This window comes from Oryctolagus cuniculus, chromosome 1 (assembly GCF_964237555.1).
Source record: "Oryctolagus cuniculus chromosome 1, mOryCun1.1, whole genome shotgun sequence".
NCBI classification, from domain to species: domain Eukaryota; kingdom Metazoa; phylum Chordata; class Mammalia; order Lagomorpha; family Leporidae; genus Oryctolagus; species Oryctolagus cuniculus.
In genome coordinates this window covers 62,615,133-62,638,262 of record NC_091432.1, presented here as the reverse complement: position 1 = coordinate 62,638,262, position 23,130 = coordinate 62,615,133, and the positions used below count along the sequence as shown (strand labels likewise).

The window sequence follows — 23,130 nt, the reverse complement described above, 5'->3', positions numbered from 1 at the left end:
TTCCATTCACATCAAGATTCATTTTCAATTCTCTTTATATACAGAAGATCAGTTTAGCATATATTAAGTAAAGATTTCAACAGTTTGCACCCACATAGAAACGCAAAGTGAAAAATACTGTTTGAATACTAGTTATAGCATTAATTCACAATGTACAGCACATTAAGGACAAAGATCCTACATGGGGAGTAAGTGCACAGTGACTGCTGTTGTTGACTTAACAAATTGACACTCTTGTTTATGGCATCAGTAATCACCCTAAGCTCTTGTGATGAGTTGCCAAGGCTATGGAAGCCTTTTGAGTTCACTGACTCTGATCATATTTAGACAAGATTGTAGTCAAAGTGGAAGTTCTCTCCTCCCTTCAGAGAAAAGTACCTCCTCCTTTGATGACCTGTTCTTTCCACTGGGATCTCACTCAGAGATCTTTCATTTAGGTCATTTTTTTTCCCCAGAGTGTCTTGGCTTTCCATGCCTGAAATACTCTCATGGGCTTTTCAGCCAGATCTGAATGCCTTAAGGGCTGATTCTGAGGCCAGAGTGTCACTATGCCTTTCAAATACATAAATCTTAAGGATTGCTAAAAACCCTGTATTGTTTCCTGCAGGCATTGAGTAGCTACTGACAGGAGGGGTAGTAAAGACATAGGTTTCATAATAAGGCAGGTGTACCATCATTGCTGACACTGCTACTTACCAGCTATTTGCCTATCCATTTTCCTTATCAGAGATTTTAATGCATACTCTACAAGGTTATTTTAGTGTATGGCTAATAATGTGCACATAGATCATTAACACAACATATGCATAACTGTTACAGAAAATTACCAAGGTAGGAACTGTAAGACCAAATTTGCCACTTATAGCCTTCACTGACAGTACTTTTGTATTTCTTTTTTTTTTTTTTTTTTTTTTGACAGGCAGAGTGGACAGTGAGAGAGAGAGACAGAGAGAGAAAGGTCTTCCTTTGCCGCTGGTTCACCCTCCAATGGCCGCCGCTGCAGCCGGCGCACCGCGCTGATCCTGGCAGGAGCCAGGAGCCAGGTGCTTTTCCTGGTCTCCCATGGGGTGCAGGGCCCAAGCACCTGGGCCATCCTCCACTGCACTCCCTGGCCATAGCAGAGAGCTGGCCTGGAAGAGGGGCAACCGGGACAGAATCCGGCGCCCCAACCGGGACTAGAACCCGGTGTGCCGGCGCCGCAAGGTGGAGGATTAACCTATTGAGCCACGGCGCCGGCTTAGTACTTTTGTATTTCAGAGTTCTTTTCCGGGGTAAGTGACCCAAATCTTTACTTCTAAAGGCTCAGTGTCTGTAATGTTCCTGCCTAACACACTGGCTATTGTCACTGGACCATAAGAATGAGGAATCTCTCCAATGTATACTTTGGGTTTTAGGAATAGTCCTCATTGTCCCTGTTGGGTACCAACAACCCAAGTTCTCCTTGGTAATAGGGATAAGTCAGTTCCTGCTAACGTAGAAATATCCTCTGCCTATTTCCTTAGTGGCTAAAGAAGTGCCAGAGAGCAGGAGATAGTTACAAATGTCAGTTTCCTTTCCCTAGTGGAAAGGGTTCTCCCTTTCTAGGGTTGAGTAGAAACTGGCTGAACCCTGTGTTGGGGAAGGGAAAGAAAATGTCCTGTAAATGAGTTTAATAGTAACAGGAGCCATCTCTACCTTCCCATCGATTCTCTAAAAAGCATGTTTATACTAGGTATGAAAAAAGGGCTAGCATATATCGCTTGCTGATTAGAAATTTATACCAGAACTTATGGTATAATCACTCAATCTCAGAGGGTGGTGTCTAATTCCATCCCTGCAGCAGTAATGAAATATCCTGGACTGGGTAATTTATAAACAACAGAATTTTAGTGCTCACAGTTCTGGAGTTGGGAAGTCCAGATCAAGGTGTTTGCAGATTTGGTATCTGGTGAGGACTTTCTTCTTCAAAGGCGACTCCTCAGTGAATCCTACACGTTTGATAAGCAGAGGAGCTTCCTCAGATCTCTTTTATAAGGGCATGGATCCCAAGGTCCCACCTCTGTACACGATCACCATGGGGATTGGGTTTTAATGTATGAAGTAGGGAGGGGTGCACAAACATTCAGACCACAGCAGGTGGAGATTCCAAATCCCTGCCATACCTGAACCTCCAGCAACGCATCGCACAGTTCGACTGGCCAGCTGCTCCTCTGGCTGACAGAGTACCTGTAAGGTGAGTGAATGCCATAGGGCAATGCAATTCTCAGAATTCTTTTATTATCAAATCAGTTCTTTGGTTGCAAGTGATAGTGTTAGAATACCCTGATAGTGTAAGTTTAAAAGGGGGGTGGTGCTGGCAGAAGCAATGTCAGAGGGAAAACAAGTATGTCTCTGGAGTATTACCTATTTTGTGAGGACACATTGTTCTTGGCTCAATGTAACTAATAGGCCACTAGGATACTTTGCAGACCTCCTTAGAAATAGTGAAAAATCAGAGTCAGAGTTGACTGTTTATGTCCAAGTGTCATAGCAACACAGAGGCTCTGCCTGAGCCCCACTACCTGAATTTCCCCTAAGGCTTACCTGTTTACTACTATGGATGTGGGCACTTGTAGAGCATACCCATTGAACAGGCAACCAATGGCTGGGACAGAAGCGGTCAACAACCACAGGATGGATCACCTTGTCTACTTGATCATTGAGCACCTTCTTTGTTATTGGATGCCCTTTGGTAAGGTTCATGTAGAAACAAATATTTTCACACTCTGAACATTTTCCTAGAAGTTCTACATAAACTGACAGTATATGTAAATGAATTAATTGTATACATGAGCTAATCTGCATAACTAAATTTTTCTTGCAAGCAAAATGGACAAAAATTTGCTTGGGAAACAGCACTATGGCATAGCTGGTTAAGCCTCTGCCTGCAGTGCTGGCATTCCATATGGGCACCAGTTAGGGTCCTGGCTGCTTCACTTCTGATCCAGCTCTCTGCTAATGCAGCTGGGAAAGAAGCAGAAGATGGCCCAAGTATGTGAGTCCCTGCACCCATGTGGGAGACTCAGATGAAACTCCAGGCTTTTGGCTTTGGCCTGGCCCAACTGTGGCCGTTGTGGCCATTTGGTGAGTGAATCAGTGGATGGAAGATTCCTCTCTGCCTCTGTTTCTCTCTGTAGTTCTGCCTTTCAAATAGATCAATATTAATATTAAAAACATTGTTGGGGCCGGGGCCAGGGCTGTGGCACAGTGGGTTATTCCTCCACCTGTGGCATTGGCATCCCATATAGGCATTGGTTCTAGTCCTGGCTGCTCCTCTTCTAATCCAACTCTCTGCTCTGGCCTGGGAAAGCAGAGATGGCCCATACACTTGGGAGACCCAGAAGTAGCTCCTGGCTTCGGATTGGCCCAGTTCCGGCCTTTTGGGGAGTGAACCAGCAGATGGAAGTCCTTTCTCTCTCTCTCTCGCTCTCAATGTAACACTATCTCTCAAATAAATAAAATCTTTAAAAATTGTTAAAGTCTGTCCATTGATAAGATTTTCATTCACTACTTTCAGGGTGATCTGTGTGGATACCAGCTTGTGCACCATATCATATTCTGTTGAACCCTTTTCTTAGCACTTAGTAGTACTGGGTCACCATTTTATATGTATACTTTGGGGTTTGGTCAAAACAATACATTACAGGGCATGAGATCAAGATTTCTAAAAAGCCAGTATGGACCAAATAACAAACAATGCAGACTTAGCTCACCATGGGGTAAATATTGATCAATGAGGAGTGGGAGACAGCAGAGACACAAAATTCCTGCTTTCTCTTTTTAAAGGCTCTTTCAGTCACCTGCTTTGTGGTATAAGTGGGTTAAGCCACCATCTGGGACACTAGCATTCCACATGAGTTCAAGTTCTTGTCCTGGCTGCTCTGCTTCCAACCTACTCCCTACTAATGTGCTTTGGAAAGCAGAAGCTGGCCCAAGGGCCTGGGCCCCTGCCACCCTCATGGGAGACCTGGAAGAAGCTTATGGACCCAGCTTTGTCCTGGCCATTGCAGCCATTTGGTGAGTGAGCCAACAGATGGAAGTTGTCTCTAACTTTGCCTTTCAAGTAAATCCTTAAAAACAGAAGACTATTTCAAGGTGTACTTTCCCCTTTCAATCCTAATGAGCAAATCTGTTTGCTACTAGATTTTTTGTATCTTCCTGAAACTCATGAATTCCTATCCAGAGTAATAAGGTATCACATCACATTGTTTTGCATTTTTCCTTGCCTTACTTCCCTTTATCCCAATTGTCTTCTTTAAAAATTAATATGTGTTATGGGATGAGGTTCCACCTCACCCCAGTTAGAATGGCTCACATTCAGAAATCTACCAACAACAGATGCTGGAGAGGATGTGGGGAAAAAGGGACACTAACCCACTGTTGGTGGGAATGCAAATTGGTGAAGCCACTATGGAAGTCAGTCTGGAGATTCCTCAGAAACCTGAATATAACCCTACCATTCAACCCAGCCATCCCACTCCTTGGAATTTACCCAAAGGAAATTAAATTGGCAAACAAAAAAGCAGTCTGCTCATTAATGTTTATTGCAGCTCAATTCACAATAGCTAAGACCTGGAACCAACCCAAATGCCCATCAACAGTAGACTGGATAAAGAAATTATGGGACATGTACTCTATAGAATACTATACAGCAGTCAAAAACAACGAAACCCAGTCATTTGCAACAAGATGGAGGAATTTGGAAAACATCATGCTGAGTGAAATAAGCCAGTCCCAAAGGGACAAATATCATATGTTCTCCCTGATTGGCGACAACTAACTGAGCACCAAAAGGGAAAGTTGTTGAAGTGAAATGGACACTATGAGAAACAGTGACTTGATCAGCTCTTGTCCTGACGGTTGATGTACAATGTAATACTTTATCCATTTTAGTTTTTTTGTTCTAGTACTATTGGTTGAACTCTGTGATTAACACACAATTATTCTTAGGTGTTTAAATTTTAACTGAAAAGTGATCCCTGTTAGGAATTTGGAAAACATTATGTTGAGTGAAATAAGCCAATCCCAAAGGGACAAATACCACTTGTTCTCCTTGATAGGTGACAACTAACTGAGCACCAAAAAGGAAACCTGTTAAAGTGAAATGAACACTATGAGAAACGGTGACTTGATCAGCCCTCACCCTGACTGTTGATGAGCAGCTTAATATGTTATCCCTCTTAGTATTTTTTTTTGTTCTACTTAATACTTTTGGTTGAATACTGTAATCAATACACAATTCTTCTTAAGTGCTGAGACTTAACTGAAAAGTGATTGCTGTTAAATATAAGAGTGGGAATAAGAGAGGGAAGAGATGTGCAATTCGGGACATGCTCAAGCTGACTTACCTCAAACAGTAGAGTTAGAAACATACCAGGGGATTCCAATTCAATCCCATCAAGGTGGCATGTACCAATGCCATCTCACTAGTCCCAGTGATCAATTTCTGTTCACAATTGATCATAATGATAGGACTAAGAACCAAAGGGATCACATAAACAAGAATAGTGTCTGCAAATACTAGCTGATAGAATCAAAAAGGGAGAGAATGATCCAACATGGGAAGTGAGATACACAGCAGACCCATAGAATGGCAGATGTCCTAAGCAGCACTCTGGCCTCAGAATCAGCCCTTAAGGCGTGCGGATCCAGCTGAAATGCCCATGAGAGTATTTCAGGCATGGAAAGCCAAGACACTCTGGGGAAAAAAAACCACCTAAATGAAAGATCTCCACGAGTGAGATCCCAGTGGAAAGAATGGGTCATCAAAGGAGGTACCTTTCTCTGAAGGGAGGAAAGAACTTCCACTTTGACCATGGCCTTGTCTAAAAATTATCAGAGTCAGTGAACTCAGGGGGCTTCCATAGCCTTGGCAGCTCATGGCAAGAGCCTGGGGTGATTACTGATGCCATGAACAAGAGTGTCAATTTGTTAAGTCAACAACAGGAGTCACTGTGCACTTACTCCTCATGTAGGATCTTTGTCCTTAGTGTGCTGTACATTGAGATTTGATGCTATAACTAGTACTCAAACAGTATTTTTCACTTTATGTTTCAGTGTGGGTGCAAACTGTTGAAATCTTAATGTATGCTAAACTGATCTTCTGTATATAAAGAGAATTGAAAATGAATCTTGATGTGAATGGAAGGGGAGAGGGAGTGGGAAAGGGGAGGGTTGCGGGTGGGAGGGACGTTATGGGGGGGAAGCCATTGTAATCCATAAGCTGTACTTTGGAAATTTATATTCATTAAATAAAAGTTAAAAAAATGATGCAAAAAAAAAATAAAAAAAATATGTGTTATGGAGGAGAAAAAAGCCACTGTAATCCAAAAGCTGTACTTTGGAAATTTATATTTATTTTTTGCTTGCAAGTCTAATAAATAACATGCATATGGCTAAAAAATTAATATGTGTATACATGTGTGATTGTATAAAAAAGGGAGAGAAGGGGAGACAGAGAAAATGCTCTTATCAGCTGGTTCACCCCACAAACAACCACAATGGCAAGGAGGGAGAGGGGTGGGCAGAGCCAGGAGCCAGGAACTCAATCCAGGTCTCTCACATGGACAGTAAGGAACCCAACACTGGAGCCATCACTGCCACCTCCCAGGGTTTGCACTAGCAGGAAGCTGGAGTCAATCTGAAGCCAGGAGCCAGGTGCTTCCTCCTGGTCTCCCATGCGGGTGCAGGCGCCCAAGCACTTGGGCCATCCTCCACTGCCTTCCTGGGCCACAGCAGAGAGCTGGACTGGAAGAGGAGCAACCGGGACTAGAACCTTATGCCAGCGCCGCAGAGGATTAACCAAATGAGCCACAGTGCTGGCCCCGAACCTGCAACATTTCTAAATGAAATTTTAATGAATGAAAATGTGATGTGTAACATGTGGGGGAAGGCCTATAATGGGGTCCAGCCCATGGAAGACAGAGATTGGTTTCCAGGTTGGAAGAAATACTGGATAATCTGAGGAACTGCTAATGGCCTTAAGCAGACCAAATGCCATTCTCTGGTCTCCAGGAAACCCCAAGACCTACATTGGAACAAAGAGAAGTCAGGAAATCTGTAGCATGGTCTCACTTCTGGGTTGCCCTCCTCTCTTTCCAGCAGAGATGAGGATGGGACAGCTGAAGTGAATTAAAAGCTGACTTTTTTATTTTTTATTTTTTTTTTATTTTTGACAGGCAGAGTGGACAGTGAGAGAGAGAGACAGAGAGAAAGGTCTTCCTTTGCTGTTGGTTCACCCTCCAATGGCCGCCGCCGCCGGCGCACCGCGCTGATCCGATGGCAGGAGCCAGGTACTTCTCCTGGTCTCCCATGGGGTGCAGGGCCCAAGGACTTGGGCCATCCTCCACTGCACTCCCGGGCCACAGCAGAGAGCTGGCCTGGAAGAGGGGCAACCGGGACAGAATCCGGCGCCCCGACCGGGACTAGCACCTGGTGTGCCGGCGCCGCAAGGGTGCAGGATTAGCCTAGTGAGCCGCGGTGCCGGCCTAAAAGCTGACTTTTCTACGGAACATCTGGTCATTTCTTTACTCTTCAAGACTTATTAATTTTTTTATTTTAACTTTTATTTAATAAATATAAATTTCCAAAGTACAGCTTTTGGATTACAGTGGCTTTTTCACTCCCATAACTTCCCTCCCACCAGCAACCCTCCCATCTCCTGCTCCCTCTCCCATTCCATTCACATCAAGATTCATTTTCTATTATCTTTATATACAGAAGATCAATTTACTACATATAAAGTAAAGATTAACAGTTTGCACCCACACAGAAATACAAGTGTAAAGTACTGTTTGAATACTAGTTACAGCATTAATTCACATAGTACAACACATTAAGGACAGAAATCCTACATGGAAAGTAAGTGCACAGTGACTGCTGTTGTTGATTTAACAATTGACACTCCTGATAATGGCGTCAGTAATCACCCAAGGCTCTTGTCATGAGTTGCCAAGGCTATGGAAGCCTTTTGAGTTTGCCAACTCTGATCTTATTTAGACAACGTCGTAGTCAAAGTGGAAGTTCTCTCCTCCCTTCAGAGAAAGGTACCTCCTTCTTTGATGGCCGTTCTTTCCACTGGGATCTCACTCAGAGATCTTTCATTTAGGTCAGTTTTTTTTTGGCCAGAGTCTTGGCTTTCCATGCCTGAAATACTCTCCTGGGCTCTTCAGCCAGATCCTAATGCCTTAAGGGCTGATTCTGAGGCCAGAGTGCTGTTTAGGACATCTGCCATCCTATGAGTCTGCTGTGTATCCCACTTCCCATGTGGGATCGTTCTCTCCTTTTTAATTCTATCAGTTAGTATTAGTAGACACTAGTCTTGTTTCTGTGATCCCTTTGGTTCTTAATCCTATCATTATGATCAATTGTGAACTGAAACTGATCACTTTGACTAGTGAGATGGCATTGGTACATGCCATCTTGATGGGATTGAATTGGAATCCCCTGGCATGTTTCTAACTCTTAAAGACTTCTAAGAATGTGAAAAGTAAGACTGAGAACTGTCACATAGCAGAGGAGAATAAGGGGGCATGGCAATTAAAAGCAGTGTGGTTTCCTGGGTTGGCTGTTAAAACATAATACAGACATGTAGAAAAGCTGATAAAATCAAAATAAAGAGTAGAATTCAGTTAGTTGTATTGTACCATTATTAATCCTTTAATTTTGACAAATGTACCTTGCTTATGGAATATGTTAACATAAAGGAAACTGGTTGAAACCATATAGAAACCAACTATTTTTGCAATTTTTCTGCAGATTTAAAATTATTTCAGGTAAAGTTGGTTAAATACCTCTGGCTATGAGTGGTGGGGAAAGATTACAATGACACACTGGATATAGAGGAATTCTGAGAAGTTACCAAAATTGGTTCTCAGGGCCATCGCCATGGTGTGGTGGGTAAAGCCAAAGCCACTGCTTGCAATGCCAGCATCCCATATGGGCACTGGTTTGTGTCTTAGCTGCTACACTTCCAATCCCATTCCCTGCTAATGGCCTAGGAAATCAGAAGATGGCTGAAGAGTATGGGCCCCTGTACTCATGTGGGAGACCTAGAATGAGGCTCCTGGTTTCAGCCTGGCCCAGCCCTGGCTGGTGTGCCCATTTGGAGAGTGAACCACAGGAGAGAGGTCTTCTTCCACCCATCCCTCTCACCTAATAATGCTGCCTTTCAAATTTTTTATAGAACTGGTTCTCAACCTCCTATTGCAAAGGAAATAGAGGGAGTAATGTAAGGCATGCCACCCTTTTCTGGGAGCCTTTATATATGAGGCAATTTCACAAAGTTCATGGAAATCAGAATTAAAATATTTTGGCATAGAACATTTTAAATCTGCATGAAGGGTCTTCAAAAACTTCATGGAAAATGCATGAATTTTTTTGTAAAAAATCTTTTAATTCCATTTTCTATGAACTATTTGAAGTACTCTCATATTCTACCAACAATCCCACAAAGTAGTCATTGTCCCCAGTTTACAAATAAGACATACGAGGTTCAAGGAAGTAAAGCATGTGCTCATTATCCTGTAGTTGATAAGTGGCCTAACTAGGAATAGATCAGGGCTTCTCCACTGCATCATACTTGATGGATGATATCCAAAGGTATTACCAGGAGACAGACTGCTGCATCAGCATGGCTTTGTTTTCACCTACTCTCATTCCCTAGGTACAATGTTAGATAGAGACAACCTGTCATCTCTAACATGTTTTCCATAGAACCTATGGTTCATTTGTTCTAGAAGTGTCAATTTCTCATGTCCTATGTTTCCCCAGGATAGAGTGTGTCCCAGTCTGTAACCATCCTCTTGCCTCCATCTGTCTCACCAAGCAATTCAAAGGGCTGGCTCTTCGGGGATGGCAGGTGCTTTAGTATAAGGAATCTTAGTCCAACTTCTTGTGTCCGCTAAGAAAATCATCAGGTGCTGAATCATCAGGATGTTCTGCCTGATGATTCCTCCCAAGTCCCAGAGCTGCCTGAGCCAGAACTCAGGGGGTTCAGGAAGTTCTCTTATGAAAATCTCCTGGACTTGTAATGTGTATCCCAGCAGACCTGTTATTTCCATACCTCCACCAGAAGATTATAAAGTAATGGCCTTTGCAGACCCAGCAAGAAATGCCTTCCACACACAGAAGAACAAATGAGAGGAAATACAAGCTCTGGAGCTGTGGTGAGTGCAAGGACAAGGGCGTCAAAACTGGGGTCTGGGATGAAGAGACTGAACTCAGACCTTGTACTGGCAGCCTCCTCAGCCCTTCTTCCTCTAGGAAGCACAGAAATGAGTCTGTCTGAGGAAGGCAATTTTTCTCCAGGTCTTTCCATTACCTGAGAGAGGGAGTTACTTTTGCTGGTCTTCCCCTTTATAATGGGCCTCACTGGGCATCTGTGGGCTACTATCGTATCAGTCCTGTTTGAGCTCAACTTAGGGTTTGGGACAAGGAAGTTCAGGATGAAAGGAAACACTGTTCCTCCTCTTCAATCTTCAGCCAGCTGGTCAAGTCTAGAAGATATCTGTAGATGGTTCTGCAGGCTCATCTGCAGTGGCTGCTCTTAACACAGGCTGGATCTGACAGTTGCCCTGTAATCTCTTGTAGGGCAGAGACAGGCCTAGAATGTAGGCTCTGCATCCCTGTCTGGGGTCCATCTGATTGAACTTCCCCTTAGCTGCACATGCTGGCTAGCATGAGTAAGGGAAGAGAGGAGTGGGTCTCCCTATCACCCTAACCTAACTCAAGCAGAGAAACTGTCAGCTATGTAAAAAGTGATCATAGTTACCACTTAAGGGCTTATGATTTCCTGATGAACTCATTTAATGTCACAATTAAGTGACAGAAGTGCTGTCATTTCCCTTTTATTGGTGAGAACATTTGAGACACAGAGGGTTACGTTTGCATGTGGTCTTACAGTTGATAGGTAGTAATGCCAGGATTCAAACCCAGAGTCTAGATCTAGAGCATAAGTTTCTTTTTTTTTTTAAAGATTTTTTTTTTTACTTGAAAGTCAGAGTTACAGAGAGGAGAGGCAGAGAGAAAGAGAAGTCTTCCATCTGCTGGTTGACTCCCTAGTTGGCCGCAACTGCTGGAGCTGCACCGATCCAAAGCCAGGAGCTTCTTCTGGGTCTCCCACATGGGTGCAGGGGCCCAAGGGCTTGGGCCATCTTCTACTGCTTTCCCAGGCCATAATAGAGAGCTGGATTGGAAGTGGAGCAGCCAGGACTCGAGCCGGTGCCCATATGGGATGCCTGCACTGCAGATGGTGGCATTACCCACTACCCCACAGCGCTGGCCCCAGCATGAGTTTCTATCCCTGTGCTGCCCAACTAGAGTAAAATATATGAATGAGTGTACAGCAAAGTTTGTGGAAAATGCAGTTAAATGTTTGTTCTGGTACATGAAATTCATGTACAAAAGTGATCTTCAAAATGTTCATGAACAATGCCTATTATGAAAAAAACTATGAATGGGTTTCTGAAATTTTTGCACAGAATAAGCAGATCTTCAAATTCCATTTTTTCAATGAAGTATCCTCATAGTATGCCAATTGAAATGTTAGTAAGATGCATGTCTTTAATGGAAAGTACATCACTCATGTACTTAAAGACATTCAAGGAAGGTAGAGAAAACACATTTGCGAACAGTTCAGACCTCCTTAGCAGACTTATCTATTAGTCACAGAGGAAGAACACAGAAGGCTGGGTCCCAAAATGTTCACAAGAGCTAATGATTTACATATGAAGTCTTCTGTATCAGAGTTGATTCTGCATTTAAAAGCTTCTGAGTTTATATTTTTTCAATTTATGTTAAATCCTTATTTTTTCCCAGAAGTCTTTTATTTAAGGAATACAAACTTCATACATTTCATAATTACATCTTTAGGAACACGGCAATTCTTCCCACAGTACCTGCCACCACCCCCCCCCAACTCTCCCACCCCTCGTCCTTCTCCCTCTTCTATTTCCAATGACTATTTCTGATCCATTTCAGACTCTGGCTTCACCAAATTAACCCTAATCAATCTAACCAAGACTCTTTCCTGCCAACTTTCAATATGAGATAACACTTGTATGGTTAGATGTGAATATGATCTATGATTTAAAAATATTTAGACATTAGATATTGCATAGAATTTTTAAAACTTAACAATTTTTAAATACATGTCTTATTTGCCATTTGGATTCTAAATGTATAAAATAAAACACTCTTTGGGAAACTCCAATTTTATTCCTTTGATCAGATCTCACTTCAGCTTCATGGTAGCTTTCGTTGTATAAGTCCTGTGTTAGTACTTAGCAGCATCATACGAGTCTCTGAGCCTCAATTTGTATGTGGTGTGGGGAGGAAGCAGGTTTGGATGTAGGCACCTCCCTTCACATCCTCCGTTCCCACCTATAGCATAAAGCTTCAGATAGCTAGGAAGCAGAAATAAAGGAGTCCGAGTTGTTTTTGGGGGCTGGAAACCTTGCAGATTGTCTTTTAAGCTACAGGTGCTTGACTTGGGCAGGCTTAAATTAAGCTTGTTTCTGAAAAAGAACAGTGGTAGGTATACTTTTGGTGAAAGCACATCATTACTGTGGGCTTGGAGAAAGTTTAGGTTCCTAACTCCTGACAGTCTTTACCAGGCTAGGCCCCATTTTTCTCTAACTTTCCTCTTACCTCCAGGACACAGCTGGCAAAGCCAGAGGCTTAACACCACATACTCCCTGGAGCGCTGGAGACTGATGCTTAGTTGCTCTAGAGACTTTCTTGTGGGAGAAGGGTCTCCAAACTGCTCTAAGCTGGGTCATTTCCTACAGTGACTCAAAGCTTTGCTTTTGGGGAGACTTCCCTGATTATGCATTATTCATGGTCTTCTGGAACCTGGATGAGTACGACAGTGTAAGGGCAGAGAATGTACTTTGTTCCCCACTTTTTTTTTTTTTTTTTTAGAGGGATTGTCCCTGCATTAATTCTGTTCATTCATCATCATTTTCTCTCCATCTTTCTACCTCCATCTTTATAGCTCTTTTCCTACATGGTTTTGTCAAGTGTCTCCTTTGATCTCTTAGAACATGACTGAGGAGAAAATTCTTATATGCCTAGAATAAAACCCAAATGGTGTGCAAAACAGGGATAGTGAAGTAAAGACACAGGCTCCTTATGCTCTTAGGGCTTTCTTTGGGAACCCTCAAGGACTGATGCAGGCCAGTGGTCAGGGAAAAGGCAGGAGTGTGTGAGGAGATCCCATGAATATGCACTTGTATTTCATCTTCTTTGGGGATGGATATTTTCAGCATTAATATTCATTGTAGATAACAGAAGGCAGCATAACATAGTGCGAAAGAATATGGGCTCTGGAATTAGGCTGCCTGAGTTTGTACTCTGGCTCATTCACCTTGTAACTTCATGACCTTAGGCAAGTTATCCAACCACTTGGCACCTCAGGTTTCCCATATACAAAATGGGAATGATCATTGTATCCAAACTGCAAAGCAATCAATACTCCTAGTAGCCATTATTTTTGTGATTACACAGTAGGCATGGTTTTGAGTGTCTTGTGTACCTTACTTTTATGATCTTTAGAGAAATATTTTTCAGAGATTTTAGGGATGAAACTGCTGAGGAACAGAAGGGTGCTTGAAGCCAGTCTCTTCTACTAACTCTGAGTTGGTCACAGATAGGTTTCCTCTCCTCTCAGATGATTCTCAACTGTGGAAAGGGGATGATGCCACTCCGAGGCGTTAAGAGGAGGCAGACTTCATAAGTTAATGGTTGTGAAGTCCTAGGGTGGTGTCTGGTTACCACATTTTAATGAATTCCTGCTATATGCTAAACAGTGTATAGTCTTTCCATGTTCACACCACTCTGAAGTATTAGTGTCCCTTCTTACATGGTAAGGACATTGCCTCCCCACAGCGTTGGCCTAGAAGGTACAGCCTCACATACCAGACCCTGCTGCATTTTGGGTCTTGGGTATAGTTGGGAGCTGGAAGGTGACTTTAGGATTGTATCCAGGGGATGAAGCACAATCCATGTGGGAAATTGGAAACACTGTGAATGAAGGGAAGCAGAGAAGCCTGGCTGGATTGGTCTGAAGACTGTTTCTCTTACTGGGTAGTCTGGCTCCCATCTTAAATCCCTACATCTGCTTTAAAAGTAAATGGTAGAACAACTGGCATTTAAGTATCTTGTGGGCATAGGATCTGATAACCATGAGGTGCTAAGGATCAGAATTACTCTGTCCTTACATGAAGTAAATGGATAGCCTTTGTCTTTAGGCCATCGTGGATTTAAATCCTGGCTCTACTGCCTACTCATAAGACCTTGGTAAAGGTACGTAGCCTCCTTAAACCTTAATTTTCTCATAAGAAAAGGAAAAAAAAAAGTCTCACAGGGACAGGCATTAAGTAGTATGTGTGAAATTCTTATGTAAAAAGACAGGTATGACAGCAGACTCAAAGAATGACAGATGTCCTAAACAGCACTCTGGCCTCAGAATCAGCCCTTACGGCATTTGGATCCGGCTAAAAAGCCCAAGAGAGTATTTCAGTCATGGAAAGCCAAGACACTCTGGCAAAAACAAAACAAAACAAAACAAAACAAAACAAAAACTAAATGAAAGATCTCTGTGAGTGAGATCCCAGTGGAAAGAATGGCCAAAGAAGGAGGTACCTTTCTCTGAAGGGAAGAGAGAACTTCCACTTTGACTACGACCTTGTCGGAATAAGACCGAAGTCGGCGAACTCAAAAGGCTTCCATAGCCTTGGCAACTCATGACAAGAGCCTCGGGTAATTACTGACGCCATTATCAGGAGTGTCAATTGTTAAATCAACAACAGGAGTCACTGTGCACTTACTTTCCATGTAGGATTTCCGTCCTTAATGTGTTGTACTATGTGAATTAATGCTATAAATAGTACTCAACACAGTACTTTATACTTTGTGTTTCTGTGTGGGTGAAAACTGTTAATCTTTACTTTATATGTAGTAAATTGATCTTCTGTATATAAAGATAATAGAAAATGAATCTTGATGTGAATGGGATGGGAGAGGGAGCAGAAGATGGGATGGTTGTGGGTGGGAGGGAGGTTATGGGGGAAAAGCCACTGTAATCCAAAAGCTGTACTTTGGAAATTTATATTTATTAAATAAAAAAAATTAAAAAAGACAGGTATGTTATTTTATGATACCATTATTTAAGAAAGCTTAGGACCCTGAAGAAATATCAGAAAGCAAGGAATATAGCAAGAAGAAAACAAACAAAAAAATGGTATTAGAAGTCAGGAGAGTGGTTACCATTGAGAGAAGAGTAATAGGAATAGTCACAGGGGATTTTTGAGGGCTGATATCCTGTTTATTGATTTGAGTGTTTGTAATACTCTGGAAATTCAAGTTTTACACTTATGAATATTTTCTATGTCTATGCTATATTTCAATTATCACATTAAGATGAGTAAGTTGAATAGAAAGACATCTTAAGAGTTTAGGTACATGGTTGCAAGATGGGCTAACACAGGGAGCCAGGCCCTGGGGAAGGGGACTGGCTGGTAGCCACTGGATTAAGAATAGAAGTCTTTGTTTCAAAAAAAAAATCAACTTGAACAGAGCATAATTTTTCATGCTTGGCCCCTGAACCCACATGGGAGTGAAGCTCCTGGCTTTGTCCTGGCCCAGACCTGATTATTGTGGCCATTTGGGGAGTGAATCTGCAGATAGAAGCTCTCTCTCCTCTTTCTCTTCCTCTCTTACTGTAACTTTGACTTTCAAATAAGTGAATCTTTAAAAAACAAAAATCAACTTGAGAGGCAGTTTGGATGGTAGGTGTGTTAATTTGCCACTTTGACCATCTACATCTCATATCATAGGGCCGGCTTGAGCCCTAGGTACTCTGTTTCTCGTCTAGCTCCTTGTTAATGCACTTGGGAAGTAGTTAATGATGGCTCGAGTACTTTAGTTTCTGCCATCCATGTGGGAGACCTGGATAGAGTTCCTGGCACCTGGTTTCACCTTGGCCCAGACCTGGCTGTCATGGGCCTTTTGAAGAGTAAGCCAGGAGAACCCATGTTGTGGGTCCCAACGGCATTTCCAGAAAAAAATATAGGAAATGCTGGTTCTATTAGCAGCACCAGAGGACTAAGCAACCAGCCTCTAAGACAATGACACTGGAAATACAGCATTTTTTGATGTATGAGATTGAGGAAAACCTGCTTCTAAGAGGAAGGGAAATGCAGTCTAAACTGCTTGTTCCTATTATCACCTCACTGTTGATGAAAAATTATGCTCTTTCTTTCATCATGTAGACTGAGATAACACTCTGGAGGCAATGGCTTTTAGGTTTAGCTTAAGCGAAAAGAGGTTGTTTAGGCCAAAGGGAAGATGGTTGCTGTGTGAGTAAAGCATATATCAACCTAGAAAATTGGTCCAATACCCTTTTATTCAAAGGAAAACTTTCTGGGAAATGGAGGGGGATGGAGTTCCTAAAGGGAATGGGACTTCTTTCATGGTCTAAGAGTTACGGACTCTTCCTTACTGACCATACTTAGTAGGGACTTTATAGGTGATAAGGGAATGAATCTCTCTTTCTCTTAGGCTGGAAAACTCCCTCCTGGAATCACTATGTTCTCCTGCAATTCCACCACTTCTGGGCACTCCACCTTCCTCCTCACTGGCTTTCCAGGCCTGGAAGCCTCTCAACATTGGGTCTCCATCCCCACCAACCTCATCTGTGTTGTTTCCATCCTGGGTAACAGCATCATCCTCTTCCTGATCCGGACAGATCCCGCCTTACACGAACCCATGTACATCTTCCTGTCTATGCTGGCAGCCTCCGATCTGGGTCTCTGTGCCTCAACCTTCCCCACCATGGTGCGGCTCTTCTGGCTGGGAGCTCGTGAGCTGCCCTTTGATCTCTGTGCAGCACAGATGTTTTTCATCCATGCCTTCACCTATGTGGAATCCGGTGTGCTGCTGGCTATGGCCTTTGATCGCTTCATTGCCATCCGGGACCCTCTACACTATGCCACAGTCCTTACCCACTCAGCCATGGCCAAAATGGGGGCTGCTATTCTGGTAAGGGCTGTCCTGCTCAACCTCCCAGGGCCCATCCTCTTGCGGCGCCTGTTCTTTCCTCACATCAGTGTGCTCTCTCACTGCTACTGCCTGCACTGTGACCTTGTGGGACTGGCCTGCTCAGACACCCAGATCAACAGCCTGGTTGGCCTGGTCTCCATCCTCTTCTCACTGTGCCTTGACTCTTCACTCATCGTGGTCTCTTATGCCCTGATCCTGCAGACTGTGCTGGGTATTGCATCACCTGGGGAACGGCTCAAGACACTCAACACATGTGTCTCGCATCTCTGCATTGTCCTTATATTTTATTTGCCCAAACTGGGGCTGTCGGTGTTGCACCGAGTCGAGAAGCACAGCTACCCTGCGCTGGCAGTGTTCATGGCTAACTTGCACTTCTTGGTCCCGCCCTTCATGAACCCCATTGTGTACTGTGTTAAGTCTAAACAGATCCGCCAGGGCCTCCTAAGGCGCTTCCAGCAGAAAAGGGTTGATGTTTCCTAGGACAGCGGAAAGACCTGGTCGTGCATGGTCCCAGTGGGTCAGCCTTCATCTTGGAGTAAAGGGGAACTAACGAAGCATTAATTGTTCAGGTTTCTGATTAATTCAGCTCTTACTGTTGAGCCTTCATCAGCCTCTATAATTAATGTTTCCAATCATCTGTCTCTAAACACTAAAGTATCACCTTTATAATCCTCTCATCGCTCTTTCTTGTTAAAACTAAACTATTCAGACTCACACTGTGGCATCTCCTTACCCAGGGAATTTTTTTTGACAGCAGAGTGGACAGTGAGAGAGAGAGAGAGACAGAGAGAAAGGTCTTCCTTTTTCTGTTGGTTCACCCTCCAATGGCTGCTGCGGCCGGCGCACTGTGCTGATCCGAAGCCAGGTGCTTCTCCTGGTCTCCCACGCGGGTGCAGGGCCCAAGCGCTTGGGCCATCCTCCACTGCCTTCCCGGGCCACAGCAGAGAGCTGGACTGGAAGAGGAGCAACCGGGACAGAATCCGGCGCCCCGAATGGGACTAGAACTCAGGGTGCTGGCACCGCAGGCGGAAGAAAGATTAGCCTATTGAGCCGTGGTGCCGGCCGTCCAGGGAACTTAACAACATGAAGTGAGCAGATGAATATGTGTATTTGTGCATGCCCCCATCTCCTTTTCCATACTGGATTTCATTTAATTTCTAAGCCTAAAAAAGAATTACAGTAAGCTACCTTTGCCTTAATATTGGCTTTCTGGTGAAATTATTACTAACCACTTAATATAGCAAGAAATATAAAAGGGAAGCATGTGTTGGAAACTCATACACTTTACATGCTGAACTTATCTTGCATTTGTTTGCACTTTTTTTGAGTGGTAATTTCTTCTCGGTTCTCTCCATGTGTGTCCTGAGATAGAAAGTTTAGCAGTGCCAAGGTTGGGAAGTTTCTCACTGTAGCTTCTGGGTAATGCTGATTTCTCAGGTACTAGTAGTAATGATAGAACAGGCACTCACTTCCACAGCAGCCGATCTACTAGGCTGTAAGATCCACAAGGCCAGGGATCCAGGGCTTTTTGTTTACAGGTGTATTCACAGCTCCAAGAACAGTGCCTGCCACAGAGTAAGTGCTCAGTTCATATTGTTGAATAAGGAAGATGAAGTGACAAGAGATTTGACAGCTAATTCTCAGGGTGGGAGAAGACTGGGGGATCTGATTTTGAGGCTTTTGGGGGAACATAAGCAGTTAATAACCAGCCATGGAATGAGGTGGGAATGGATGTCAGAACCTTGAAGACAAAGTATGATTCTCCATACCACATGGTCAAGAAGACTGTTTCTGAAGATGCATCTCCCAGAGGAGCTAAGATTTTTTTCCAAACTCAAAATTTTTTGAGAAACTGAAGGTTGTCTTACTCTATCACTGTTACTGACCTGCTCAGTCCTATAGTACCCTCTCTCTATTTCTTGAGGAACTGATACTCTTGAAAAACACCCAAATTTATTAGATGCAGTTATGAAAACTATCAGGAAGTACTTTGCTTGTATCTATGGACATCTGGAAAAAGTGGGATTTAACGACTAGTCATTTCCGTGTGTCATTTTTCACAAGCTAAGAGATAATGAGGAACTCAAAGGCAAGAAGGTAGAAAGGGGAGCTGTGAATCCTACACAGACGGTTCTTGTTGGAAAGGCAATGTCATCTGCTAGATAAACTGCTTATGTTGACCACCAAAGCATGGAATCCAAGGATCTCAGGACCCTGTCAGTGCCTATCAATAATGAGGAGGCCATTGCCATCTCTAAATCAGGGCATCTGGTCCAGGTGTGAGGAAGGTGAGTACTAGGAAAGGTAATGCCTCAGCTGTTTGGGCCCAAAGGATATATAAATTGCACCGACAAATTATTAAATTTATTGTATTTTTTGGTGTTCCAAATATGTGTCTCAATCATCAAAAAGAGCTTTATGGGGAATACAACCATTATCACAATTTTAGAGATAGAGAAATTAAGCTTATATTTGAAAGCAATACATTTTAGGTACCTGGTTCTGTTTCTTAGTGAAGTTATAAACAATGACAACAAAACAAACTTGGAGCAAGACAATCCCCCAAAAAGGCCTAGTATATAGGAGTAAGACTTAGGAATGCTGTTAACATTTTCATGTTTTTGAATCTTTTCTCTCCTTTATGTTCTTTCCTGTGTCAAATATGCAGTTGCCCTTCTCTCTCCTTGCTCTGTCCTTCAAATTATTCTTACTTACTGGCCCATGACAGGAGGTGAAGGAAATTCAGGACATTTCAAATGGCCATTTTCCCTTATATTCTAACCCATGAAGAATTACAGAAATTGTTTTCATTCATTGAAACTTTGCATCACAAGGTTACTAAATGAATTCACAGCAGTTTCTCATTAGATCAACCACTCTAGGCCTTTTTCTTATCTCTGTAAAGGGAAAAAGCAGCTTTTTGTCTTACTGGGGGCTATTAGGAAATCATTTGCCCTATGGCCAGTCCATGAACAAGGTAGACTCATCTGCTTCAGATGACTTGGCTTTGAAGAACTTGAGACATGCATCTTAATTTCTATAATTCACCTCCTCCTGCTCTTTTCTGCAACCAGCCCCTACTCAATCCTCTGATTGCTAACAGCCAGGCCTAGCAGAGTGTTCACAGACTTTTATGTCAAAGTATACAACATGAGTCTGTCATTCATCCCCCAGTCAAGGACTCCACCACCTAGTTCCAGAGTATCACAAACTTGGAGTATACCATCCAGGATCCCAGAACTCAATATGTATCTCCTACATGGGTGGCAGTGACCCAAGTGCTTGAGCCATCATCTGTCTCCCACAGTGCATAGTAACAAAAAGCTAGGTCAGAAGCAAAGGAGCCAAGACTTGAACCTGGGTACTCCGAGATGTGGGATGATGGTGTCCCAAGTGGTCCCTTAACCATTGCATCAAATGCCTGTCATATTTTTGCACCATTTATTGAAAAGACTGTTTTCCATTGCACGTTCTTAGCACTTTTGTCAAAGATCATTTGGCTATAAATGCGTGTGGGTTTATATAAAATAAGTAGAAATTAATGAAGGAAATTGAAGAGGTCAAAGTAATGGAAAGATGCCCTATGTTCATGAATTATAACAATAAGTATTGTTAAGGTGTCTGTACTACCTAAACTGATTTATATATCTGGCTTATTCTCCATCAAAGTGCACATGACACTTTCACAGAAGTAGAAAAAAAAATCTAAAATTCTGTGTGGAACTATACAGAAGACTGAATAGCCAAAGCAATCCTCAGCAAAAATAGAGGAGGGGCAATATACTACCCGACATTAAAATACATTACAGGGTTACAGTAATTAAATCCACGTGGATTTTAAATCCATATAGATCAATGGAACAAAATAGATACTAGAAATAAGTCCATGAATATACAGACAGCTAATCTTTGACAAAAGTCCTCCCTCATATTTGTTTTTGTGTAGGCATTTATAAATTACAATATTTATTTTTTGTCACTGAGCAAAATCTTGGTTTTTCAAGTTTATTCTAAATATTCTTGATGTATAAAGATTTAAAGGATTGAGTAATGTTCCTAAGTACAGCATGAACACTTTAGGTTTTTTCTTGTGGTCAAATATTGGAAATTAATACTCTGAAAATGGTTAAACTGTTCTGGACCTGCATTAGAGCCCACAGGAGGAAAAAGCCCAATTTTAGTTCTAGATTCTTAGATTTTGTCCTTTAATAAAGCAACTCATCCAGGTTGGACTTGCCAAAAAAAATTGAGGGGCTCATACTATTCAACCATCCTTGCTTAAAATGTGTTGCAAAAGGCAGTGGTCCCTTCATAGTATATTTAAAGATGATTCGAATCTCCTGAAGCCCGAGACAGGCTGCTGAAAATCAGAATCAATCTGATTTTAAAGGTGGCAGAGATATAAACATGACTGAATAGGCAGTCTCAAAAGGTCATCTACATCAAAGTAAATTCCAAGAAAGTATGGGCCTTTAGGTGCTGGAAATGAGCCATTTGAGTGCATGAACCTATAACGCTGAACTTTTCACTTTATTGGAACTTTCCAGGCTTGCAGGAGCACTACTGTTTCCATGCTAGAAGAAAATGTGATTGCCTGGGAGTCAGGACACGACCTTGCCTAAAGCAGCTGCTTTGCAAGGTTTCCTGGTCTCTTCAAGAAACTGAAAATAGATCGTCATAAAAATTAGATCTTTGCAACAAGATGGACGAAACTGGAAGCTATTATGCTTAGTGAAATAAGCCAATCCCAAGAGACAGATACCATATTTTTTCCCTGATCTGAGGTAACTAATGGAGTATTTGAATTATCATGTTTAGGAGTGAAAGACATTTTGAGGTCTGATGATTGTTTACAGCCATTGTCTTTCATTGAGGCAGTTTTTTTTTTCTTCATAATATTTGTTGAACTCTTTTACTTAGTGTAGGGTTAACTATACGATCATTAAGTAAACTAAAAATAGATTTCTGTAAAAATTAAGAGTGGGAATGTGAGAGGGAGAAGGGTGAGAGCTTGGGTAGGTGGGAGGGAGTGTAGGGGGGAAGTATCACTATGTTCCTAAATCTGTATGAAATAAATGAGACTTGTATAAATTTAAGAAATAGACCATTATATGAGTGCTAAAATTTTTTAAAACAAAAAATCTGTTTTGCTATGAAGTGTTTTGTCAAAGTTTTTAACTCTTTGTCAAGCAAATTATATACTAACATAGCTTTAGTTATCAATTTTTAGTGTATACGAGTGAAGTTGAACATCTTTTCATTTGATTATCATGCATAGCCTTTGCATATATTCCTGCTGAACTATGGTATTTTTATCGGTTAAACTCTATTTAGTGCAACATTAAACTTTTTACTCTTGTGTAAATTAAAAATACATTTAAAAATGTTAAGTAAAATATTAAACTAAAAAGAAACTGAAAATAGATCTTTGTAAAAATTAAGAATGGGAGAGGGAGGAGGAAGGATTGGGTTGTGGGTGGGAGGGAAGGTTGGGGGGAGAAGTATCATCATGTCCCTAACTTTGTGTATATGAAATACGTGAGACTTTTATATCTTAAATAATCTACTTTATCACTTCCCATTGTTTTTTTTTTATTATTATTATTTTTTTTTGACAGGCAGAGTGGACAGTGAGAGAGAGAGACAGAGAGAAAGGTCTTCCTTTGCCGTTGGTTCACCCTCCAATGGCCGCCACGGCTGGCGCATCGCGCTGATCCGAATGCAGGAGCCAGGTGCTTATCCTGGTCTCCCATGGAGTGCAGGGCTCAAGCACTTGGGTCATCCTCCACTGCACTCCCGGGCCCTAGCAGAGAGCTGGCCTGGAAGAGGGGCAACCAGGACAGAATTCAGCATCCCGACTGGGACTAGAACCCGGTGTGCCGGCACCGCTAGGCGGAGGATTAGCCTAGTGAGCCGCGGCGCTGGCCACTTCCCATTGTTTCTTGACCAGTGATCTAAGTTTCCACCTTAAACTAAAAATTGCGTAGGAGTGAAATTGACATTTTGAGCTTCGTGATTGTTTACAGACCTAAACAGTTTTTACAGTTTTTA

General features: G+C 42.3%; 1 protein-coding gene across 1 annotated transcript; it reads left to right on the top strand.

The window, feature by feature from the left end:
• Positions 1 to 16,605: 16,605 nt before the first annotated feature.
• Positions 16,606 to 17,559, top strand: LOC100346598 (olfactory receptor 51H1-like). Its single transcript, XM_002708733.3, has one exon. It carries the CDS (start codon positions 16,606 to 16,608, stop codon positions 17,557 to 17,559), a length of 954 nt encoding a protein of 317 aa, XP_002708779.1.
• Positions 17,560 to 23,130: the final 5,571 nt, after the last annotated feature.

Excerpts from the sequence above, each read along its gene's own strand:
- LOC100346598 (XM_002708733.3), top strand. The coding sequence starts at position 16,606 with ATGTTCTCCTGCAATTCCACCACTTCTGGGCACTCCACCTTCCTCCTC.